This window comes from Mirounga leonina, unplaced genomic scaffold (assembly GCF_011800145.1).
Source record: "Mirounga leonina isolate KUSES-001 unplaced genomic scaffold, KU_Mleo_1.0 Mir_454, whole genome shotgun sequence".
NCBI lineage: Eukaryota > Metazoa > Chordata > Mammalia > Carnivora > Phocidae > Mirounga > Mirounga leonina.
Window position 1 is genome coordinate 15559369 of NW_023270763.1, and position 21179 is coordinate 15580547.

General features: G+C 49.1%; 2 protein-coding genes across 5 annotated transcripts; one reads left to right on the forward strand and one right to left on the reverse strand.

Moving 5' to 3' along the window:
* Positions 1-1658: 1658 nt before the first annotated feature.
* PHKG1 (phosphorylase kinase catalytic subunit gamma 1) lies at positions 1659-10235 on the forward strand. 3 transcript variants are annotated; one of them, XM_034988751.1, is made up of 11 exons: positions 1659-1831; positions 3958-4072; positions 4576-4754; positions 5192-5246; positions 7517-7582; positions 7838-8001; positions 8403-8493; positions 8631-8784; positions 8959-9084; positions 9473-9734; positions 10063-10235. In XM_034988751.1, the coding sequence occupies exons 2-10, from the start codon at positions 3990-3992 to the stop codon at positions 9713-9715; spliced, it is 1161 nt and encodes a 386-aa protein (XP_034844642.1). In that variant the 5' UTR covers positions 1659-1831; positions 3958-3989; the 3' UTR covers positions 9716-9734; positions 10063-10235. The 3 variants fall into 3 exon arrangements, with proteins under 3 accessions (XP_034844642.1, XP_034844641.1, XP_034844643.1); XM_034988750.1 differs by having other exon boundaries at positions 9473-10235; XM_034988752.1 differs by having other exon boundaries at positions 8989-9084; positions 9473-10235.
* Positions 10236-10260: 25 nt separating this feature from the next.
* Positions 10261-21164, reverse strand: SUMF2 (sulfatase modifying factor 2). Of its 2 annotated transcripts, XM_034988753.1 has the most exons (9): positions 21014-21159; positions 19159-19315; positions 16525-16639; positions 16062-16106; positions 15542-15692; positions 14652-14707; positions 12691-12775; positions 12358-12502; positions 10261-10943 (listed from the first exon to the last, which is right to left on the reverse strand). In XM_034988753.1, the coding sequence occupies exons 1-9, from the start codon at positions 21120-21122 to the stop codon at positions 10859-10861; spliced, it is 948 nt and encodes a 315-aa protein (XP_034844644.1). In that variant the 5' UTR covers positions 21123-21159; the 3' UTR covers positions 10261-10858. The 2 variants fall into 2 exon arrangements, with proteins under 2 accessions (XP_034844644.1, XP_034844645.1); XM_034988754.1 differs by lacking the exon at positions 12691-12775 and having other exon boundaries at positions 21014-21164.
* Positions 21165-21179: the final 15 nt, after the last annotated feature.

A 21179-nucleotide genomic window follows, 5' to 3' on the forward strand; every position in this document is an offset into this window, starting at 1 on the left:
GGAGGCAAACCATAAGAGACCCTTAACTGGGGAACAAATTGATGGTTGCTGGAGGGGAGGTGGGCGGGGGAATGGGGTAACTGGGTGATGGGGCATTAAGGAGGGCTCTTGAAGTAATGAGCACTGAGTGTTGTATGCAACTGATGAATCACTGAATTCTACCTCTGCAACTAATAATATAGTATATGATAATTGAATTTAAATAAGGTAAAAAGTAAAAGGAAAATGAACTGCTGACATCAATAAAATGCGAGAGTCTGGCTGTCCTGGCCTCTCCCTGGTAGGAGCCATGGCTATACAGAGATAGACCCAGGAATAATCCACTAGATACATTGGCCTTTTTCCCTGAGGTTAGAAGGGATTTTATAAACACTGAGGTATAAAGCAGAAGTCAAGTCTATAGCTTAACATGAGGACAACAAAAGGGATCGGGGAGTTTAGTGACAGTGAGTGAAAGGACGAGATGGAAGTGTTCCCATCATTGGAGCAAGATGTTGCATCTCAGCAAGCAGAGGCCTTTATGCATAGACCCCAGGTCATGCGCAACTCCTGTCTAATGCAGCAATCCAGGAAAGTACCTCCCCAGAGTGGAAGAAATAGGTGGTCAGCATGAATAATGGAAAGAGCGCTTGGGCCCACACCTGGGGTTAGTCTGGGCCCTCCTACTCACCTATTTCGTGACCGTGAGCAAGTCACATTCTCTTTACCATGGGCTTAATACCAGAGTTTTAGGATGCAAGTGAAGATGTGCAAGTGCTTTGTGAAATGCTAATCAAATGGGTGCTTGTGGGCCTAGCCTCTGTGTGAAGCACTGTATTACAGCTCCCTTCATTTGTTATATTAGAATTAGGGGTTTGAAAAAGGGAGCTTTAGGGGCGCCTGGGTGGCTCAGTCGTTAAGTGGCTGCCTTCGGCTCAGGTCATGATCCCAGGGTCCTGGGATCGAGCCCCACATTGGGCTCCTTGCTCAGTGGGGAGCCTGCTTCTCCCTCTGCCGCTCCCCCTGCTTGTGTGCTTTCTCTTTCTGACAAATAAAATCTTAAAAAAAAAAAGAAAAGTAGCTTTAGAACAAGAGAGCAGTATCTACTGTGTGCCAGCACGTCACATACATTATTTCCAATTCTGTCAACCTCTTCATCATTCTGATGACCCTCACCCAAACAGCCCAAAGGTGCACCCTGTCAGAGCTCATACGCTTTTTCTGGCACCCGGAGCTCCTCCCAGTGGCCCACAGGCTGAACACCAAATGGGTTAAGGATGAAATCACGGAGGTAGATCAGAGATAGATTCCTAACGGGGATGTTCCCTAACGCTTCAAGTCTGCATTTTGCGGGTCAGCCCCACAAACTGTTCCTGGGTGGGCACCAACTCTGGGTCCCCATGGCAGCCAGAGCTGCTCTGTGGGTGTGCTGGGCTTTCTCCAGAGCCCTGCTCTCAGCACATACAGAAATGGCTCCCAGAGAAGGGAATGCATTCCCACCAAGGCTGGCTTTGTCTCCTCTGTGCCTGGAAGCCAACGGAGCTCCAAAGGGGAGACTGGTCACCTCTGCTGAGCTTCCCTCACCCTCCAGCAGAGGTCACCTCCTGGTGAGACTTGGCCCCTGCCGGGCCTTGGCCTGCATCCCAGGTTTGCAGTTGTGATTTATTTCTGGTACGTCTGCCTTCCGTCACCAAGTAGCAAAGCCCAAAGGACGAGCAGCAAGATATCCTACTGTGGCCACGAGTGTCTGCGGGGGAACTGCTTCAGCCCTCAGTTGTCCCCATTCCCCAAGAGGCTCTGAGACCTTTGGGATTCCTGTCACGTTCACTCAAGGGCCTGCGAGGACCTAACAGTGAGTAGCTGGGCCAGTGATGGACAAAAGCCAGGCGACAGGCAGAGAGAGGGAGAGGCTCTGCGGCAGAGAAGACAGAAACCCCAAGAGCTGTTAGACCCACTTTTCCCTTCTGAAGGCAGATGGATGCAGAGTGACACCATTGACTCTTAAAGCCCCCTCAGGGTATTTGCCTACAGAAAGTGGGTTCCCTGTATTTTCAGACTCTCTGAGCTTGGGGGAGGGATGTTTTGTTCCAAAAAGAACCAGGTTACCTACTCCCGTCTGGGGACCCCTTCCAAAGGAGTCTTGGGAAAGGGGTGGGGAGTATGGGTGGAGGCAATGGACAGAAGCACAAAGATGGCCCCAAGTTAGGCCTAGAGCAAGGGGCTGGCCCTCCGCCCCGCCCCAGAGAGGTGAGTGCATGCCAGGGAATGGAGCCCCCAGCCTGGATGGCTTCCTGGGGTGGGCCCAGATATACCCTCTGCCTGTAGTGGGCTGGGGAAAGGGAGAGACCGTGTGCTACCCAGTTTGGGGAAGGGGGGGCACAGACGCCCATCTTGGGAACTTAAAAAGGACTTGCGAGGAAATGGGCTTGTCTTAACAGGAACGGATGTTTCGGTGCTCGGTTGGGGTTGCTGACTGGGAAGGCTGTGAGCAGCCCAGGCACCGGCTGTTGGCAGAGGAGACTGTTGTTATTCTAATTCTTCCTCTAGTAACCAGGCACCAGCACTGGGGACGCCAGGCTTCCTGGAACAGCTAGCCCCACTTGGCTGGTCGGCAAATTGGCCCCTTTGATAGGCCAGGCCTTCTTGGGCCCAGAAAGGGCAGTAGGAGTGGGACTAGAGGTAGCTTCGGCCCTGCTGAGTGTCATCTTGTGCCCCTTTTCTGTCTGCCCCTCTTCCTGTTGGTAGATGATTTTCTCCATCCCTCGAATCCTGAATCTGAGGTAGGAGTTTAGTACCCTGGTGGCATCTATATTCCTGAGGCAAAGCCAGCCAGCTCAGCAGCTCTGGGTCCGGGCCTGAGTATCCTGGCTTTGTACCGCCCCACACTGCGGCAGGATCACTCGGGGCTCACTGGCCAGTATTTTGGTAGGACGTGGGACATTCTGAGGACAGGCCCATCCTGCCATCAGGACCCTGAGCCAAAGGGATACCTCCAACCGTTGACTCATATCCGGGAAGCAGCACTGGGCACAGGGGGCAGGAATGGCTGGGACGTCTCAGAGAAGATCAGTCTAATGGAGGAGGTAACCCCACACACTGACAAATGATACCAGAGCCTGGGACCATTAAGCTCTGCATCCCTCTGAGCACCTGGCAGAGTGCTTCTCAAAGAGTATGAAAGAAAGAAGAGGGAGAAAGAAAGAAAGAGAGAGACAGGGAGGGAGAGGCAGAGGGACGGAGGCAGGCAGGCAGGCAGGAAGGTTAGGGAAGTCCTGGTTAAGGGCAGAATGAGTAAGAAACAGTGGGAAGCACTGGAAGTGTGTCCTGGAAGGAGGGGAGTTTTCAGGTGAGCACAGTTAGGACTGCAGGTGGTTAGGAGAGTCTATAGGACTGCCATATTAAGACGAAATCATGAAACTTCTCATTTTTTCCACAAGTGCAGCGAACAAGCAGAGGAAAAGCAGGACCAGGCTCATCTCCTCAAAGAGAGCAAATGGCCCTTTAATTTGTCCTCTGCAAAGTTTCTCTGGGGTTCTTTCTAAAAGCAAGGGTGTGCCGGCCTCGTCAGAGCTGATCTTGGGGGCTGATGCCCAACCTCCTGCCTCTGGCCTGGGCTTAGGCCTGGCCAACCATCTGCGGTTGCTACTACAGGTGCGGCAGCTTAGAGCCGCATGGTTGCCTGGGGTTCACAAAAGTTTACATCCAGTGGGAAGATGCAGGTGGACTCTTTCCAAAGGGTTTTTCAGTTCACATTTATTTTGAACACTCACAATAGACCTGCTCTGTGCCAGGAGATACAGACGAGCAAGAAAGGGTTCCAGCCCTCAAAAAGCACATCACCTAGATCAGGATGGCTAACAGCTGCTTCTTCTTTTTTATTTTAAATTTTTAATTTAAATTCAATTTAGTTAACACCTAGTGTATTATTAGTTTCAGGGGTAGAATTTAGCTGACAGCTTCTTTCTATTTCTCTCTCAGAGCCCCTCAGAATCACCCCAGAGTTGCTGAGCATGACGCGGGATGAGGCACCTCCAGACTCGTACTCAGCACAGGGTTTTTATGAGAACTATGAGCCCAAGGAGATCCTGGGCAGGTAAGGCCCAGACCTTCCCCAGGAAGTGCTGTCTTAGGCTCCAGCCAGTTCCATGGGCCCTGAGCACTGACCCTTTTCCATCCCCAAAGCACTGTCCACTTGGAGAAACCCTTAGTTTAGGGTCCTGCCCTCCTGGCCAGGACAGATGAGAAGGGTATAAAAGCACCCGGATAAGAGACCTCTCCCAGTACAGCTCTCCCGGTGCTGTTGACAAGCACGTCCAAACCCAGCTTTGTGCCAAGTGTCAGAGATCAGGGGTCAGAGGGGAGATTATGGCCTTAGATGCTGAGAAAGAGCACTGAACTAGGAGTCAAGAGTCCTAAAACCAGGCTTATTACTCATCAGCTCCAGACAAATCATCCTCCATCTGCCTTCTTCATCCTACCATCCCCCAAAGCTCCCAGGGAGTTGGTGGATGAGGCAGGACATCTCTGTGGGGGCTCGGACCTGGGCTCTCCCTGGGATGAGGGGCCCCCGGGACCACCTGTGCTCTGCACCCCCAGAGGAGTTAGCAGCGTCGTCAGGCGCTGCATCCACAAGCCCACGCGCAAGGAGTACGCTGTGAAGATCATTGACGTCACTGGTGGAGGCAGCTTCAGCTCTGAGGAGGTGCGGGAGCTGCGAGAGGCCACGCTGAAGGAGGTGGACATCCTGCGCAAGGTCTCAGGGCTCCCCAACATCGGTGAGTAATGGCCCTACTCACCCCAGCAGGGTGCTCCACCATGATTCTGCTCTAATAACCCAAGTCAGGGAGTGCAGCCCCACTCTGCAGCTAGCCAGAACCCAGGGTGTCTCGTGTCCCCTGAAGCCCTGCCAGTCCAGTGCCCTGAGGCTTGAGGTTCCCAGCTCCATGCTCACCGCTGCGGAGATTCAGCTCTAAGCCTCCTCTTCCAGCCAGACAGAAGGGGTTGCAAGCAGGGCTGGGGCTGGTTGCAGGTCGGGGAATGGGAAAGTGAAGCCCCTGGGCGGGTCCCTCCCTGGGGGTCCTCCTTTGAACGCCATTCTGATATGGCTTCCAGCTGTTGGGGTGGGTCCAAGCAGTTTTAATCCTGTTGCCCTCTACCCCTGCTGCCTCTCTGCCCAAGCTCTCCTGCTACAAGTTAGTCCTTTCCATTTCAGTACAGCTGAAGGACACTTATGAGACCAACACTTTCTTCTTCTTGGTGTTTGATCTGTAAGTACCCAGCCCCGGACCCAGCCACACCCTAGGGCCTGTCGGAGAACCTCCTATTGTGGTCCCCTTTCCAGTGCTTCCTGGAGACCAACAGCCAGCTCTCTACACTGTGGAGGCCAAGTAGGATCACCAATGCTTTAGGTAGATCAGCCCTGGGGGTCAGGCTGCCAGGTCTTGAATCCTGGGTCCGCCATTTGGAAGCTAGATGATTTCTTTAAGTATCTGTTTTCTCGTGGGTATTACAGAAGTAATAATAGCACAGTGAATGGCAGGATGTAAATGCTATGAATTATTAACTACAATGATGATGACAAAGGTGGTCATTGAATACTCATTCTAGACATGGAGGATACAGCAATGAACAAGACATATAAGGTCCCTGACTTCATGTAGCAATTTTCACAGTGAGCGAACCGAAAGCAATAAAATAAGCCATACTACGTGCGCAGTTATGTACATGTACAGATACATAAAGCAGAACAGGGGTTAGAGAGAGGTGGGGCTTCTTTAAATGGTCAGGGAATGTTCTCCAGAAGGCGACCTGAGCAGAGACCCAGATGAAGTGAGGGAGGGATCAGAGCCAGGACCTGAAGAAGGCTCAGCAGAAGGGCAGAAGGGAGAGCCAGAGAGCAAGGGCCCTGCTCCCAGTGGGCCTTTTAGCTCCGGGAGCCTCTGTTTTCTCAAGAAAGGAAAAATGACACCAACCAGGCTCTCAGCATTAAATTCCAACAACACAAAGTGTTCTGTGAACAATGCATTCAGACTTATTATGATTATCAGAAAAGCTTGCCAGAGAAGGGAGCTCTCCAGCTCCTTGTTCCCCCACTCCACTGAGTCCTCACTAAAGAATGCAAATCTCAGCTGCATGAATCATGTCGTGGGGCTGTCTTGATTTCTCCATATATAACAGCTAATTTAGGGACTGGATTTACTTGAAATTATTCAAGTAGATTTTGTATTGTTTCATACTGTTCATACTGATTGTGAACGTTTCATACTGTAGCCATACTGAGTATGTGCAAGGTTATTTTACTTGGAGACACAAGGTAACTTGGTCTGTGTGTTCAATTAAACTACCAACTCCAGGAAGGCAGTACCCAGTGTTTACTGGTAAATCTTTCTGCAGCTGCTAACAGTGAATTCTCCTCGTGTATTTAATATGGAATTAGAATGATAAAAACTGGGGATGGCTTGTTTGGTTAAGCGACTGCCTTCGGCTCAGGTCATGATCCTGGGGTCCTAGGATCGAGTCCCGCATCGGGCTCCCTGCTCGGCGGGGAGTCTGCTTCTCCCTGACCCTCCCCCCTCCTGTGCTCTCTCTCATTCTCTCTCTCTCAAATAACTAAAATCTTAAAAAAAAAAAAAAGATAAAAACTGGATTCACACATTACCTTTTAGGAACACAGTACAGGTATTGTGTAAGTAAGGCTCACCTCTGTAAATTCTAGGTTATCTCCTAGATAGAACCCCCTCCCCACCCCACCAGCTAAGCTCAAGGGTTTTCTTGCCTCTGTGCCACCAGCCAAATCCCTTGTGCCTTAGGAATCCCACCAATTTCCCTGGAGGGGTGAATGGGAGAGGGCAGGACATACCTTTCCTATTTAACCACGGGAGACTCTCCCAGGACCCCCAAGACTTAACCAGCTGCAGCTGTCCCAACTCCGCTCAGTGGCATGGTCCTGTAGAGCCTGTAGGCAGCTCAAATATCCCTAACCTTTGAAGAAGTTGCTTGGGGAAGCTATTTTTAATGCTGTCCTGAGTTGCCCTCCAGAGTATAACTAGATTGTTCTAGCAGAGACCTTTCTACGTCATCCCAAGAAGTGAGAAGACTGAACCGTAATTCTTAATCCTAAAATAAGCAAGCTTTGCTCCCCCCGCACTTGTACTATTGCTTCTACCATTCATTCCTGGGAAGAATCAGGATACTCCTGTCCTTCTAATCTGGATCTGGGGCCTTGGGCCAGTGGCTCTGGGTCCCTCTTTCACCTCCCAGCCCTGATTTTGACCCTCACAGATCCTAGTCTGTGCTGTCACTTCCACCAAGGGGGAACCCCGACACTGGTGCCATCCCACCCCTTCAGCATCCCCTGCTCTTCTAATCTTCAGATAGCCTTTCCACTCACTTCCCCAGCTTTTCCCTACAGCCCTGGGTCCTTCACTGTGGCCCACTTTGTCTCTGGAGATATGAGGAAGGAAATAGGTCTCTGGGAGCAGGATAAGGAGGGGGTGGTCTTGGAACCAATCCAGCTACAAACACTCTGTCCCCACAGGATGAAGAGAGGGGAGCTCTTTGATTACCTCACTGAGAAGGTCACTCTGAGTGAGAAGGAAACTAGGTAAGGATCCATCTGTCCCCATCACCACTCCCTGCCCCCGAGTATGAGTGGTACCGCCACCAAGGTCTTGGAGGGGGCAAAGCATGCGTTTGTCTGGGCTGGGGGTGTGCCCTGCAGGCTTTTGTAGCCTTCCCCCAGCCTGTCCTGAGTCCTCCCTCACTGGCAGTCTGGCAGGTATATGGGCTTTGGTCTCCCTGCTTGTTACCTGGCCTGCAGAGGAAGAGATAAGAGTAACATGTGCCTGTCCCACCCCAGAAAGATCATGAGAGCCTTGCTGGAGGTTATCCGCAACTTGCACAAACTCAACATTGTGCATCGGGATCTGAAGCCCGAGAACATCCTCTTGGATGATGACATGAACATCAAGCTCACAGACTTTGGTTTTTCCTGCCAGCTGGAGCCAGGAGAGAAGCTTCGAGGTCTGGTAACATGACCTTGGTCCATGTCAAGGGCTCAGGCTCTCTCATCCATGCTCCCAGGAACAGAAAATGCTTGCATTTCTTCCCCAATTCCCCCTCCCCTCTCCCGCTCCCCCACCTCCGAGATAAAAATCCTACTGTTTCAAGCTGTCTCTTCAGGTAAGCCTCTTCCCAGGGCTGGGCCAGGTTCCCACTGCCTGAGTTCCAGGCCAAGAAACCGGCCCTGGCAGGTGGTCCTAGGAGCCAGCACTCAGCCCCTGCCCTTGGTCCTGAAGTTGGTCAGTGTTAGAATCTGAGTCCCAGCCCAAGCACCGTGGCACTTTCATCTCCGTTGTTTTCTTTGGACCCTTGTCTTCCAAGTGCCCCCGGCTGACCTATCCTGATGGTAACTGTTCCTGCAGAGGTCTGTGGGACTCCCAGTTACCTGGCCCCTGAGATCATCGAATGCTCCATGAATGATGACCACCCAGGCTATGGGAAGGAGGTGGACATGTGAGTGTGTTGGGGAAGGCAGTGACCCATAGGGACAGGGATGTTCCCATGGCTAGGAGCACCTGGCTGGGGAGGGCAGGAAATGGCAGGAGCTGCAGCCAGCCCTCCTGCCTTCCTCCCTGTCCACCTGGTGCCAGGTGGAGCACCGGGGTCATCATGTACACCCTGCTGGCTGGCTCCCCGCCCTTCTGGCACCGGAAACAGATGCTGATGCTGAGGATGATCATGAGTGGCAACTACCAGTTTGGCTCACCTGAATGGGATGATTATTCAGACACTGTGAAGGACTTGGTGAGAGGCCAGGCCTGCTGGCTCCTCCACTCAGGCGAGGGGAAGTCCCCAACAGGGGTGGGGGGCATATCGTGCTATAGAACGGAGGACCCTGCTGGGAAGACCCTATGTCTTTTCAAGTGCTGGAGGGGAGCCTGCCTTGGTGTTTTCCGCTCCCCTTCCTTATTCTCTCAGGTTTCCCGATTCTTGGTGGTGAACCCCCAGGGCCGCTATTCAGCAGAAGAGGCCTTAGCGCATCCCTTCTTCCAGCAGTATGTGGTGGAAGAAGTGCGTCACTTCAGTCCCCGGGGCAAGTTCAAGGTACTGAAGCTCCCCTCCCACCCAGGGCCCTGGGGCAGGACTCCTCAAGTCCAAGCCCCCAAGTCCCCTTCCTTCCCCCAGGGACTCCTCCTTTCACCCACCGGGCTTCCAGAGCACCAGCCCTTCCCCTCCCCACCCACCCGTGATGCTTCCAGCTCAACTTCTGGCTTCAGAGAAGGCAGACATCACCCCTCTGGCTCCTACAGCCCACATCTCTGCAGATGCAGAAGGGGTTGGGATGGAAGGGGGAACACGAGGAAGGGCCCAGCAGTAGGCACACAAGGCTTCATGGCAAACAAGCAAACAAGCTCAGGGACCCCCTGCACCGGAGGGGGAGGAGACCGGCCGGCAGGGGCTGGGCCAGCTTCCCAGTTCTGGCTCTCCACAGGTGATCGCTGTAACTGTTCTGGCTTCAGTGCGGATCTATTACCAGTACCGCCGGGTGAAGCCTGTGAGCCGGGAGATCATCATCCGTGACCCCTATGCCCTCCGGCCTCTGCGCCGACTCATCGATGCCTATGCTTTCCGGATCTATGGACACTGGGTGAAGAAGGGACAGCAGCAGAACCGGGCTGCCCTCTTCGAGAACACACCCAAGGCTGTGCTCCTCTCCCTGGCTGAGAACTACTGAGGGGCTGGCAGGCGGGAAGGTAGGGTGGGGGGCAGGCGAGGAGGCAAAGTCACAGAAATATATGCTGAGGAGTGAGATCATGTCCAGGCCTCTGTCCAGAGGGGGCCCTTGGCCCTGGCAAGGACCCCTGGAACTAGGGCCACTATCCCCTCTCAGAGGCTCTGCACAAGAAGAGCAGGGTGCTCCCATCACATGTTGGTAAGTGTGCTCAGGGCCAGGCCCCACGGAAAGGGAACCAGAGGTGGTTTGAGAGCCTTACTGCTTCTCTACTTCCCAGCTGTACCACCATCTTGGGTCCTTCTCATGGGAGGACCAGAGTTCCTGACACTCACACGTACTTCCCTTAGGGTCCCAGGAGGAGGATAAAAGAGACGACGGTCTGATACACACAATCATGGAGATTTTACTGACCTCACAGCATCCAGTGACACCACGGGAGCAGATTCTTTTCCAGGGACATGTGTTTACAGGCATATGGATGCCCTCATATAATTAACAATAGAAAGGGAAGGTTCTGGTATTTGTCTCTCTCGAGTATTATTTACTTTGTGACTCCCACAATGTAGTTTTGTCTGGCACAAAATTCGATTCTCCTAGACCCTTTGAAGACTCACATTGTGCTTTAGAGAGCCCAGCTACTGCATTCTACATACTGATAACAGAAATTAGGTTCTTTCAGAGGCATACGAAACACTATAAATGAGGCTAATGAAGGAAGTATTTTCCTTCTACAGCAGTTTGCTGGGAAAACAAAGAAAAATGGGGAAATTCTGCCTTGAGAAAACAATGTCGGATCCCTGCATGAGACACTGAGAAAGGGGGAGGGAACAGATTTAAAAATTTTTAACAAAATGCCTTTCAGAGCACTCTGCCCCAACTGTTTGAGGACTGGCCCCTATATGGTTAATATCTGACCTCTAAGAGAAACGCCCAGCTCCCCAGCCACCATCAATAAGTCAGGTCCCTTCTTCAAGGAACAGCGGTACCCCTCCTCTGAGGTCAGAGTCGTCTTCTGGCCTGGTGAGAGATGCCTGCCACAGAGGGATGGTGGAAGAGGCACGAAGTCATTCCTGAGGCTAAAGTTTGACTGTGTTGGGAATGTGGCCAGGGAGTGACACGGGTACCACGGCTCTGCATGGCCGTTCACAACTCCTCAGGCAGTCGGCCTGCACTGGAAGCACAGCGGAAGCCTAGGTTGTCTGAGGCTGAATCTGGAGTGTTGCCCATCCTGCCACCAGAGAAGAGGAAAGAGAATGGACATTCGTTGAGAAAGGGGCCTGGAGCCTTACCCAACTTTTATGCTCAACCTCCTAGGGTCTGCTCTGGTCCAGGGTGCCTGAGGACTGAGGGCAGGGTCTAGAAAGAAGCCTGGTATGAGGGCACTCCTGGGGAAAAGGGGATAAGAAGGGACCTGGGACAGGGTGGAGCAGGTGTGACTGAGCAGTCATGAGAGTATGCTCTGGAAGGCAAGAAAGGCAATGACTAGTAACTTCAACTGCTCATAGTTTAGAATAACTCAGCCGAAAAAAACCTGTCAGTAAGAAGTGAGAATACCATAGTGCCAGTGAGTACTTCATACTTTCCAAAAGACTTTCACATATATTCCCTCATTTGCCTTTTCTCCACACCTCTGGCAGGAAGGATTTGTTCACCATTTTACAGACCCAGAATCAAGATACTAGGAATATTTAAATGTCTCAGCCAAGGCCAACCACTGCTTCATGGGCACAAGAGATTTAGTGGCAAACCCAGCTTCCTCGTTCCCAGGCCAGTACTTTCTCCACTACTTTGTCCTAGAAAAGGAGGTGAGGGAGAGCAGGGGCCTCAATGTATCCAAGAAACATCTGCAAACCTGACTTCCTGAGGCCACAGAAACCGTGGTCTCTTTCTAGTCCTTCTGGAACCCAGGAATGGGAGGAGGCAGAGGGAAATCATCAAAATAAACCTACAGATGAGCAAAGTAGAGAGTGTCCCAGCAGGGGACTTGGGAGCCTGGGACCCTACCACTCAGGTGCCAGCATCTGTGTGACATGAGCGGGTCCCAGCACCTCTGCGAACCTATTTTTCCTTGACTGTAAAACAACATCATTATAGAAAATGATTCTTCGGGGCACCTGGGTGGCTCAGTGGTTAAGCGTCTGCCTTCGGCTCAGGTCATGATCCCAGGGTCCTGGGATCGAGCCCCGCCATCGGGCTCCCTGCTCCTCGGGAGGCCTGCTTCTCCCTCTCCCACTCCCCCTGCTTATGTTCCCTCTCTCACCGTCTCTGTCAAATAAATAAATAAAATCTTAAAAAAAAAAACAAAAAGGTTTTTCATGTGCTCTCCAGTTTGAAGGGCGCGTATTTCCATGACCAATACTGATGTGGCCATTCCACTGCCCTGCCTCTGCCACTAGTTATGAAGATGAGGGGAGAAACCCTTATGATGCTGGACACACAGTCTCTCCGGGTACCAAGAGCTGGCAAGAAAAGGCACAAGTTGCCTGAGGCCCTTTTGCTTCTCATGGCAAATGCTGTGTATGCTCTCTTCTGTCCCCACAACTTGGGGTGCAGATAGAGGAGTGGAAGCAGCACTAACACCAGCTCTGGGAGACCAGGACCCAGACCCTCGGCCCCCAGCTACCAGCTACCAGTCTCCTCACCTGGTGGTGACCCGGGCCCGGTGATTGGCAGAGCCATCAGCTGTGTCGATCCAGGACGCCCCCCGAAGGACACGCATGTCCTGCCCTGTAGCCTGGTATGGAGATGCTGTCCACTCCCACACGTTGCCCAGGAGGTCATAGAGCCCTGCAGCACAGCAGGTGGGTCAGTTCCAGGTTGGGCAGTACCATTCCCCATCCCCTGACCCCCAGGTATCAAAGGCTTCGGGAAGCAAACGCTTCCCTGGTGGTGTTTCTCTCTGCCTCATCCTTCAGGCAGAGTGATCCCACCAACCAGTTTGTGAGTGTTGACAGCAACATGATAGGAAATCTTACCATAGTTATTCTGTGGGGGGAAAGCATTCACTGGGGAGACTCCATGGAAGCCATCCTCAGCCTTGTCACCCTTGGGGAAATTTCCCTAAGGGGGAGAAATTTAAGCTAAAAAATTTACCATCCTGTTCCAAGATGGGTGTTCCTGCTTGGCCAGAGGAAAACCAAGGTCATATTGCTGTGTCATCTGGGGCAGGATGAAGGGCATGAGGCAGTACACTGAGGTGCCCATCCTGAGCTCCCAAACTAGTCACCTCATGTCCTCCACCATTACCTCCCGGCTGGATTCGGAAATGTGTGGTTTCCCTGTGCCCACAGTGATCTATCCCACTCCCACTCTCTCCACTCTCAGCAGCTTCCACCCCTCTGCCTTGAACCCCATGTGCTTCAGTGCCTTGGGAAGGCTCCTCTTCCCCTCCTCTGTGCCCAGTACCACCTGCCTTCTCAAGGACGACTGATGCCTGCCCTGTGCTCTCCTATACCATCTCTTTCCTTCTACCACCAACAGGTTTAACTCTCCCTCATCTGCCCTGACTCTACTGTCCTCATCTGCTCTTTACCACCAAAATGCTTGAAAAAGGAACCGATATTTGCTGATGCAATTTGTTCAATCTTCTCAATAAAACTGGGGTTCAGCTCCTCCTACTCTATGGAAACTGATCTCACTAAAGGGAAGATGAAGAGGTAATTATTTACTCAACAGCTACTATGTGTTCGGGCTGCCACATTTATCTCTTTTAATCCTTACAAGGCTGTGAGGCAAGTATTTTCTCCCTTTAAAAAACTGGCAACTGAGGCTCAAAGTGGTTAATTTATCAAAGATCACACAGTGAATCAGATCTGTCTTTTTGCAAAGCTCTGATCCCAAGATCATCTAAAAGATCAGTTTACCCCTTGGGTTCTTTTTAATGCTTCCCCCTGAAATGCTGATGCTGTGCCCCGCCCCTTACTCTACAGAGTCTCCTTGGGGGATAACATTCTTGCCTAAGATATATGCTGATGACTCCCAAACCACTTGCTCTGACCCAGACCTCTGTCCTAAGATCTAGACTCATATTTTCAATGTTTGAGCATATAAATGACAAAGGGCACCTTAAACTAAGCTGATGCTAACCCCATCAAGTTCTATCCCTCTGACCCCAAATGCATATCATCTGTTCTGGATAATGGTAACACCGCCACCCTGTTGCCCAAGCTTAGATTCATGCTTGAATCCAACTCCCTCCCACTTTTCCACTTTGATTATTACAAAACCCCGTCTATCTTATAGGCATGCCTCTCCCATTTGGCTTCTTCCCCATTCCACTTCTACTTAATTCACATGTTCATAATCCCCTGGGCCATTGCCACAGCCTCAAATTCAGAGACCCCTCCCACCCCGCCACCACTGCAGCTCTATTTCATTTAGGCCTGCACAAATTAGCAACTAGCATCCTCCCCAAATCAAATTACGTTGTTAGTCCCCTGTTTAAAAACCTTCATCAGCTCCCCACTGCCTACAGGGGAAAATCTAAAACCGTATCTTGGCACACCCGCTCCTTCATAATCCGCCTACAACCCACTGTCTACCTCATCTCCTACACCTCCCGTTTCCCTGTGCTCCAGCCTCTCTGAATTTGTCCCATCCCTGAACACACAGTATCCTTTCCTAATACAGTGCTGACACTCACGTTGTTTCTTCTGCTGTGAACGCCCTTTCCTCCACTTTTCACTTGGCAAACTCCTATTCCAGCAGCACCAATGTCATCTTCTCTGTGAAGTCACCCCCACCATTCGCAGGCAGTCACTTACTTCTACAACTCTTCAGGATGCAGCCCCACCACACTGTCTTTTGCTTTACCAGTTTACCAGTCCCATTAGAACACAAAGCCCTCTGCAGTCCCACAGCCCAACACGATGCTTAGCCTCAGGAGGTTTCATTCAGTGCTTTGAGAAAGGACAGGGGTGAGGAACGTATGTCTTACCTGCCACAGGTTGGTGCGGTTTGGCTGGAACTGGTTTCCCCATGGGTAAAGCTGACCTGCCAGTAGAACAAGGAGAGAGTGGGGGAGGGGGAGGCGAAGGGTCGTGGAAGAGGGAAAGACAGAGAGAGTGAGGGAACCAAAAGGAAGTCAGGAGGTGATGAGAAAAGAAGAGAGAGATTACTTACTTTTATTTCCCATGCCTGTTCCTTCCACTCACTGTCCTGCATTCAGAGCCCCTGGTCTCCTGATCTGCTCCAGGACAGTGGAATCCCAGGTGTGGTTCTGACTAATGCCAGTCTAGTAAGCTATCTGTTACCAGATCATGTCCAGATAAGTACAGAAATTGAGAGTAAGATTTCAGAAACTTGTCAATTGGACTTAGATTGGATAAATAAGCAACCTCATTTATCACAAGAATTTTGACTATTGGTATAGCTGGTGTTTAAAGAGTAGCAGAGGTGTGGAACATGGGGAGTTGCTGTTTCCTTCTCCTAACTTTTTGTTCAGTTAGGATTGCAAAACTTCATTGTTTGTGTGAGTCCCTTCACACCTACGGAAAAAGCAGTCTGGGTAATTCTTTTCTTCTTCCCTGTGCTATGTTGTTCTGATTATATTAATTGAAATGTAACATGCCTGGGTGGAATCTCCAAGAATAACAAATTTTATGTCTGTTTCTTTATTCCAGTTTTCCAGTTATTAATTTTTTTGGCATTTTACACAAGTATTGGTCTGAGATGGATCAGAATTGAAAACAGTAACAACTGGCCCTCCACCACACAGTTTAAGAAGCACTGCTCTAGGGAGTATGGACCCTTCCCACCCTTCAAAGCTCCCCATGCAGGACAGGATGGGGAGAAGAATAAAGGGAAGTCGCTGTGCCATCTCTATACCCTTCAAGCCCCCTCGGGCAGCAAACTCCCACTCTTCCTCGGTGGGCAGCCGTTTCCCCCGCCAAGCACAGAAGGCACGAGCATCATTCCAGCTCACGTGTACCACTGGGAGCTCCAGTCTCTCTCGGATGCCAGAGCCAGGACCTGCAGGCTGACAGCCAGGATGAAGTGAGACAGGCTTCTGGGAGTGCACAGAAGTCTGAGGAAGGCTAGGCTTAGGGTGCCTGAGTTCAGCTTTTACCACTAGATGGAGCAAGGAAGTTGGAGGAGATAGCCTGGTGAGTGAAGAGAGGCCTAGAGTCAGAAAGAGCATAAATATGAGCCAAGGGAGAAATGGGATGGGCAATGGGAAAAGAGCTCAGGGCAGAGGAAACAGGGCTGCTTGGCTGTTGGCCTTGAAATTTCTGTCACACTTTTAAATTTAGTGTCTCTAGATAGGCAAGGGGTCTTCCAGGGAAGCCAGGCCTCCAGAATAAGAGTCAACAGGGGTAGAAAATGAGGCAGAGGAAACAACCCTTACCTGCCTCCAGAACGCCCTTTCCACTGGAAGCCACCAGAGAAGAGACTGCAAAAAAGAAGTATGACGGCAAGATGCTCTGACCCAGCCAGGGCACCTTCCTGACTGACACACACGAGGCAGAACAAATACTTCAGACTGGGACTCAGGTGGCCCAAGTGCGGCTGTTTCTGGACCCCGGAAAGCAGGACATCTCACTACCATTATTAGAGGGATGTCAAGCTGTTCTCCTGCCAGTTCAGGGAGTAACTTGAACCCTACATGTATCTGGTTCCTTACAGAGTCTCAGTATGCAGAAACCAGCTCAGGGTTAATGTCCTGGGAGTGTATGCCCCTCTGACTCTTCCACAGAGGATCTCTCTTGCTCCTTCCTTGCCTGCAGCTCTCAGGTGGGATTCTCTATGGTGGCTCTGGTGGGCCCATGACCCGCTCACATTCCCTTGGCTGCAAGCCCAGGTTCTCTCACCTCCATCTGATGGGTCATGTTGTTTCTAAGCTCATCGGAGACAAAGTCTTCAAAGACAAAACTCCACCCGAACATCTCAGCCTCTGTCCGGTACTTTTTTTCCCTGACAAACTCCCTGAGAAGAGATACTTCACTTGGTTAAGCTGATAAGGTTCCATGTCCCACTCTCACCCCCTCCTGCTCCAGAATACCTCATATATCTTTCTCCTCAAAGCCACACATCACAGAGTTTCCATCAACAACAAGCAATTAACATGAAAGCCTGAGCAGGAGATTTTCTTTTAAAATCTGTTGCTCTATGTGTAATTCATATATAGAAAGGCACTCTTTTTAGTGCATGGTTTTGTGAGTTTTGACAAAGCATATAGTCACTATCACAATCAAGATACAGAGCAAGTCTATCAAACATCTCTTAAAATTCCCTCATGCCTCTACAAACCACTGATCTGTTTTTTGTCCCTATAGTGTTCCCTTGCCCAGAATATAAATTCACAGAAATTGAATCATACATTATGTAGCTTTTGGGTCTGGCTTCACTTAGTGTAATGCTTCTGAGATTTGTCCATGTGTTGCCAGTATTGGTCGTTTGTCCCTCTTTGTTGCAGGACAGCATTTTATTGCATGGATGTACCGAATTTTGCTTATCCATTCACCAGGTACATGCAGGTCATCGGGGTTATCTCCAGTTTTTGGAGATTATGAATAAAGCTGTTGAGAAGATTTAAGGGTGGGAATGGGTCTCTTTTCTGAAAGGTCTTCATCACATACCTACTCTCACAACAATCACGAGAGGGAGGCAGAACGTGTGTTACTATCTCCATCTAACAGATGAAAAAAACGGAATCAAATAAAAATAATGTGTTGAAATTTTAGAATGGATGTTCACATAGTTTGCTATGGTATAGCAAATTCAGCAAGCAAACTGCCAGGGTAAGATGGATTGTTTTTATTGGGCTAAAAGTACCCCATCTGTGCCAGCCCTCTGATATGAGAAGACAGTGTTCACCCATCAAAGGGGCATTGAGAATGGAGGAGGTGATCAGATTTGGCAGCAATAGCTATTTACCAACCTCAGAGCATGTGAACGGTTTGAAAATCTTTTACCAGAGAAGCAGAGACAAATCATGGGTTCTAAGCAAAGTTTAGGGGCTTGCTGGAAGTCTATCATAAAAAGGTCATAAAAATAAATAAATACGTAAGTGCCATAATTTGAAATATAAAAGATTTCTATCATAAAATATGTCATAACTTGAAATATATAAAAGTGCACACTGTGCATCTAGCTAGCTAGCTATTTCTGGTTGTCAAGCCTGATCAAAAGTGATTTCTCCTTCAATTTTAATAAAAATTCTTTCAAAAAGCACATATAAGTAGTGCACATTGTATTACAGAAAAATGAGAAAATACAAGTAGATAAAAAGAAAAAAATTGAAATCATCCATTATCACATCAACTAAGATAAAGCCATGCATATCCTTTCCTGTTCTGCCCCCCAGCAAGAATTTTTAAATAGCTTTAAGAAGGTGCTTCCCGGGGGGGAAAGAAAAAAGGGGGATGCTTCCCTGGAATTATTTTCTTTTGGAAGTCACAAAAACATGGGTAAAATCTGTTACCTAATGCAATGTTACATCTTCCAGTTCTTTTTAAATGCATATACACTCCATGCACATACTTTTAAAAATAGGATCATACCCTGTATATTGTTTGTAAGCTACTTTCTTCACTTAACATCTCACAATTCTTTTTGACAAAAGGATTTTAATGGCTACTAAATATTCTGTGATGTTGTTACAGTATGTTTAAGCGATCCTTATATTGTTAATATTTGTTTACAATGGCATCTTTTTAGCTAAATGTTTTAAGACCTTAATTCTTTCCTTAAGGAAAATCTCTAAAGATGGAATCACTAAGTCAAAGGGCCTGAGAAGTACACCAACCATCCTTATGTTTACTTCAGTCTGTGTCTCCTGAATCAATTTTTCCCCATAACTTTTTATTTTAAAGAGTTTTAAATCCACAATGTAACATTTAAGTCATTTCCCACATTGCTTTGTCTTTCTGTTCCCTCCTTTTCCTTTTCCCACTCCTCTTTCTATAGTCCCCCTGTATCATTTAAGGTAAGTTACAGATATCTCCTGGATCATTTTCTGCTTTAGCCTACACAAACATACACAAAACATACCGCCTTGAGGAGACTGAGACAGCTCAACATGGCTTCTTAGACTGAGCTGGAACCATAATGTTTGTCCTAAACTAACGCCATTTCCCTAAGTAAATATAAAGGGAATTTAAGAGACTCTCAGCTACTAGGACCCTTCTCCCAATCCCTCCCTCCTGTGGAAGAGGTTTTTGTTGAGTGCTTGACTTCTGCCCATATTTCTCAGTGCTATACCCAATGTAATGGAAAATCCACTGGCTGAAGAGTCAGGGGATTTGAGTTCCAGGCCCAGCTCTGCCACTAACAGAGAGTGAGTCTCCAGACTTGATTCTTCATCTGAAAAATGTAGGTAACACTTATCCCACAGTACTATTGCAAAGATGATATGTTATAGTAAACAAGCTACTTTCCATTTAGATATTAGGAATGAAAATTAGAAAGAGTCTCTACCCCTCCTGGAAGAACACCTGATGTACCTGAAATCTTTGTTGGTGACAGGAAATATGTCAATGGCAAAGGGTTTTACTGTCACCTCTCGGGCAGGCCCTTCACCATCTCTGCCATCTGGTGAATTTGTTCCCATCTGGAATCTCCCACCTGGTAGCTGGACCATGTTAGTAGTCTGCCCATTTCCTGCAGAGAAAAGGAAGCATCATCAGTAACACATGAATATATATAAAACAAGTGGCAATATTTGGATTATATGTAATATTCATAATGGTGTAATGAAAAAAAAAATGTAGGCTTAAAATCTGGCCTTAAATTCTTGTTCTGCCACTTAACTCGTTGGGTGACCTTAGGCAAATTAGTTAATCTTGAGTTTTGCTTTCGCTCCACAAAATGGAGACAACATCTAACTATTTCAAGGGGTCGCTGTATAAATTAAAATTACATGTGTGAAATGTTGTGAGCAGATGGTAATTATTCAACAAACGTTTATTTCTGTCCTTACTGCTTTATTCCTGTACACAATAACTCTTTGTCCCAGCTAGGTAAATCTAGACACTAAGAACCTGAAATACTTCTAGCACCTTTCTATCCATACTTCTGCTCTTGTTGTTTCTCTGCCGCTTCCTCCCCACTTCTTGATTTTCACCATTATATCATATGCTCCAGAAAATACCTATTTTGCCACTGTATTCCCGGCATCTAGCACAAGAATACAATAATTAGCAAACGATTGAGATCCTTCATATCTGCTGTTTGAACATCTCAGAAAATCAGAACTAAAAGGATCATTAATTCAACCCCCTTATTTAACAGGAAAAAACCAAGACCCCAAAAGGAAAATCACGTGAAGAGCTAGTTAACAAGGAATAAGGACTAGATCCAGGTCTCTTTACTTCCAGGTCAGTGCTGTTTCCAACCCACCACACTTGTCTTCACACTTTCGAATGTTATGTTTCTTCTTAAGGATATCTGAGTACCATAAGTTCCTTAATGGCAGCAGAGTCCACCGTCTTTGCATGTTTCTCTATCTTTAGCCCTCTTGTTCTCATTCTGACACACACTGATTTCATCTACTTCAAGGGAGGAAAAAATGGAGCAAGCAGGGAACTCTCAGATTAAAAGGGAATTAAGAAACAACATACAACTGCAACGTATGAACTTTATTTTGACACTAACTCAGCAACTGTAACAAACACAGTAGGTGAATTTGAACACTAACCCGACGTTTAATGATACTGAGAACTGTTAATTTTTTTTTTTTTTAAAGATTTTTATTTATTTATTCATGAGAGACAGAGAGAGAGAGGCAGAGCGAGAAGCAGGCTCCCAAGGAGCAGGGAGCCCGACGTGGGACTCGATCTCAGGACCCTGGGATCATGACCTGAGCCGAAGGCAGACGCTTAACCATCTGAGCCACCCAGGCGCCCGAGAACTGTTAATTTTTTAAGGCAGGGAAAGAGAACGGCATTTTTTTCATGACTCTTTGTCTTTTCAAGCTGAGTATTTACAAATAAAATTGTGTAATGCCTGGATTCGCTTCAAAAAGGCCCCAGGGAAATGGGAAAGTGGGAGCGATACCGAAACAGCAAGATTAGCTATAAACTGGCAACTGTTTTAAGTTGCGCGACGGGTACATGGGAGGGGGTGTCTTTATGTTCTCTTACTTTATGTTCAAAAAAGTAAAAAAGAAGTTAGATAGGATAGGATATGAGCCGTTAACCACCTGACCAAGTTGGCCGCCTCTGGGAGGTGCCTGCCGCCGCTCCAAGCCCACCCAGGAAGCGGGCGGAGGGGCCACGGTCTCTTTCCCCGACCAGGGCGGGGGACCCACCCCCTTCCTGACGTCTCCCGGGGCACACAGGGCCAGGCCAGCACACTGACCTAGCTCGAACCGCGGACCAGACAGGAGCAACAGCAGGGTCAGCAGCGGCGGCGAGGGGCCCATGCCGGGAACACGAGCAGCGCACACACCGTGGGCCCCGCCGCGCATGCGCCCCGCGTGCACCACGTCGGCCGCCGTACTGCGTGCGCACTGCCCGGTTTTTTT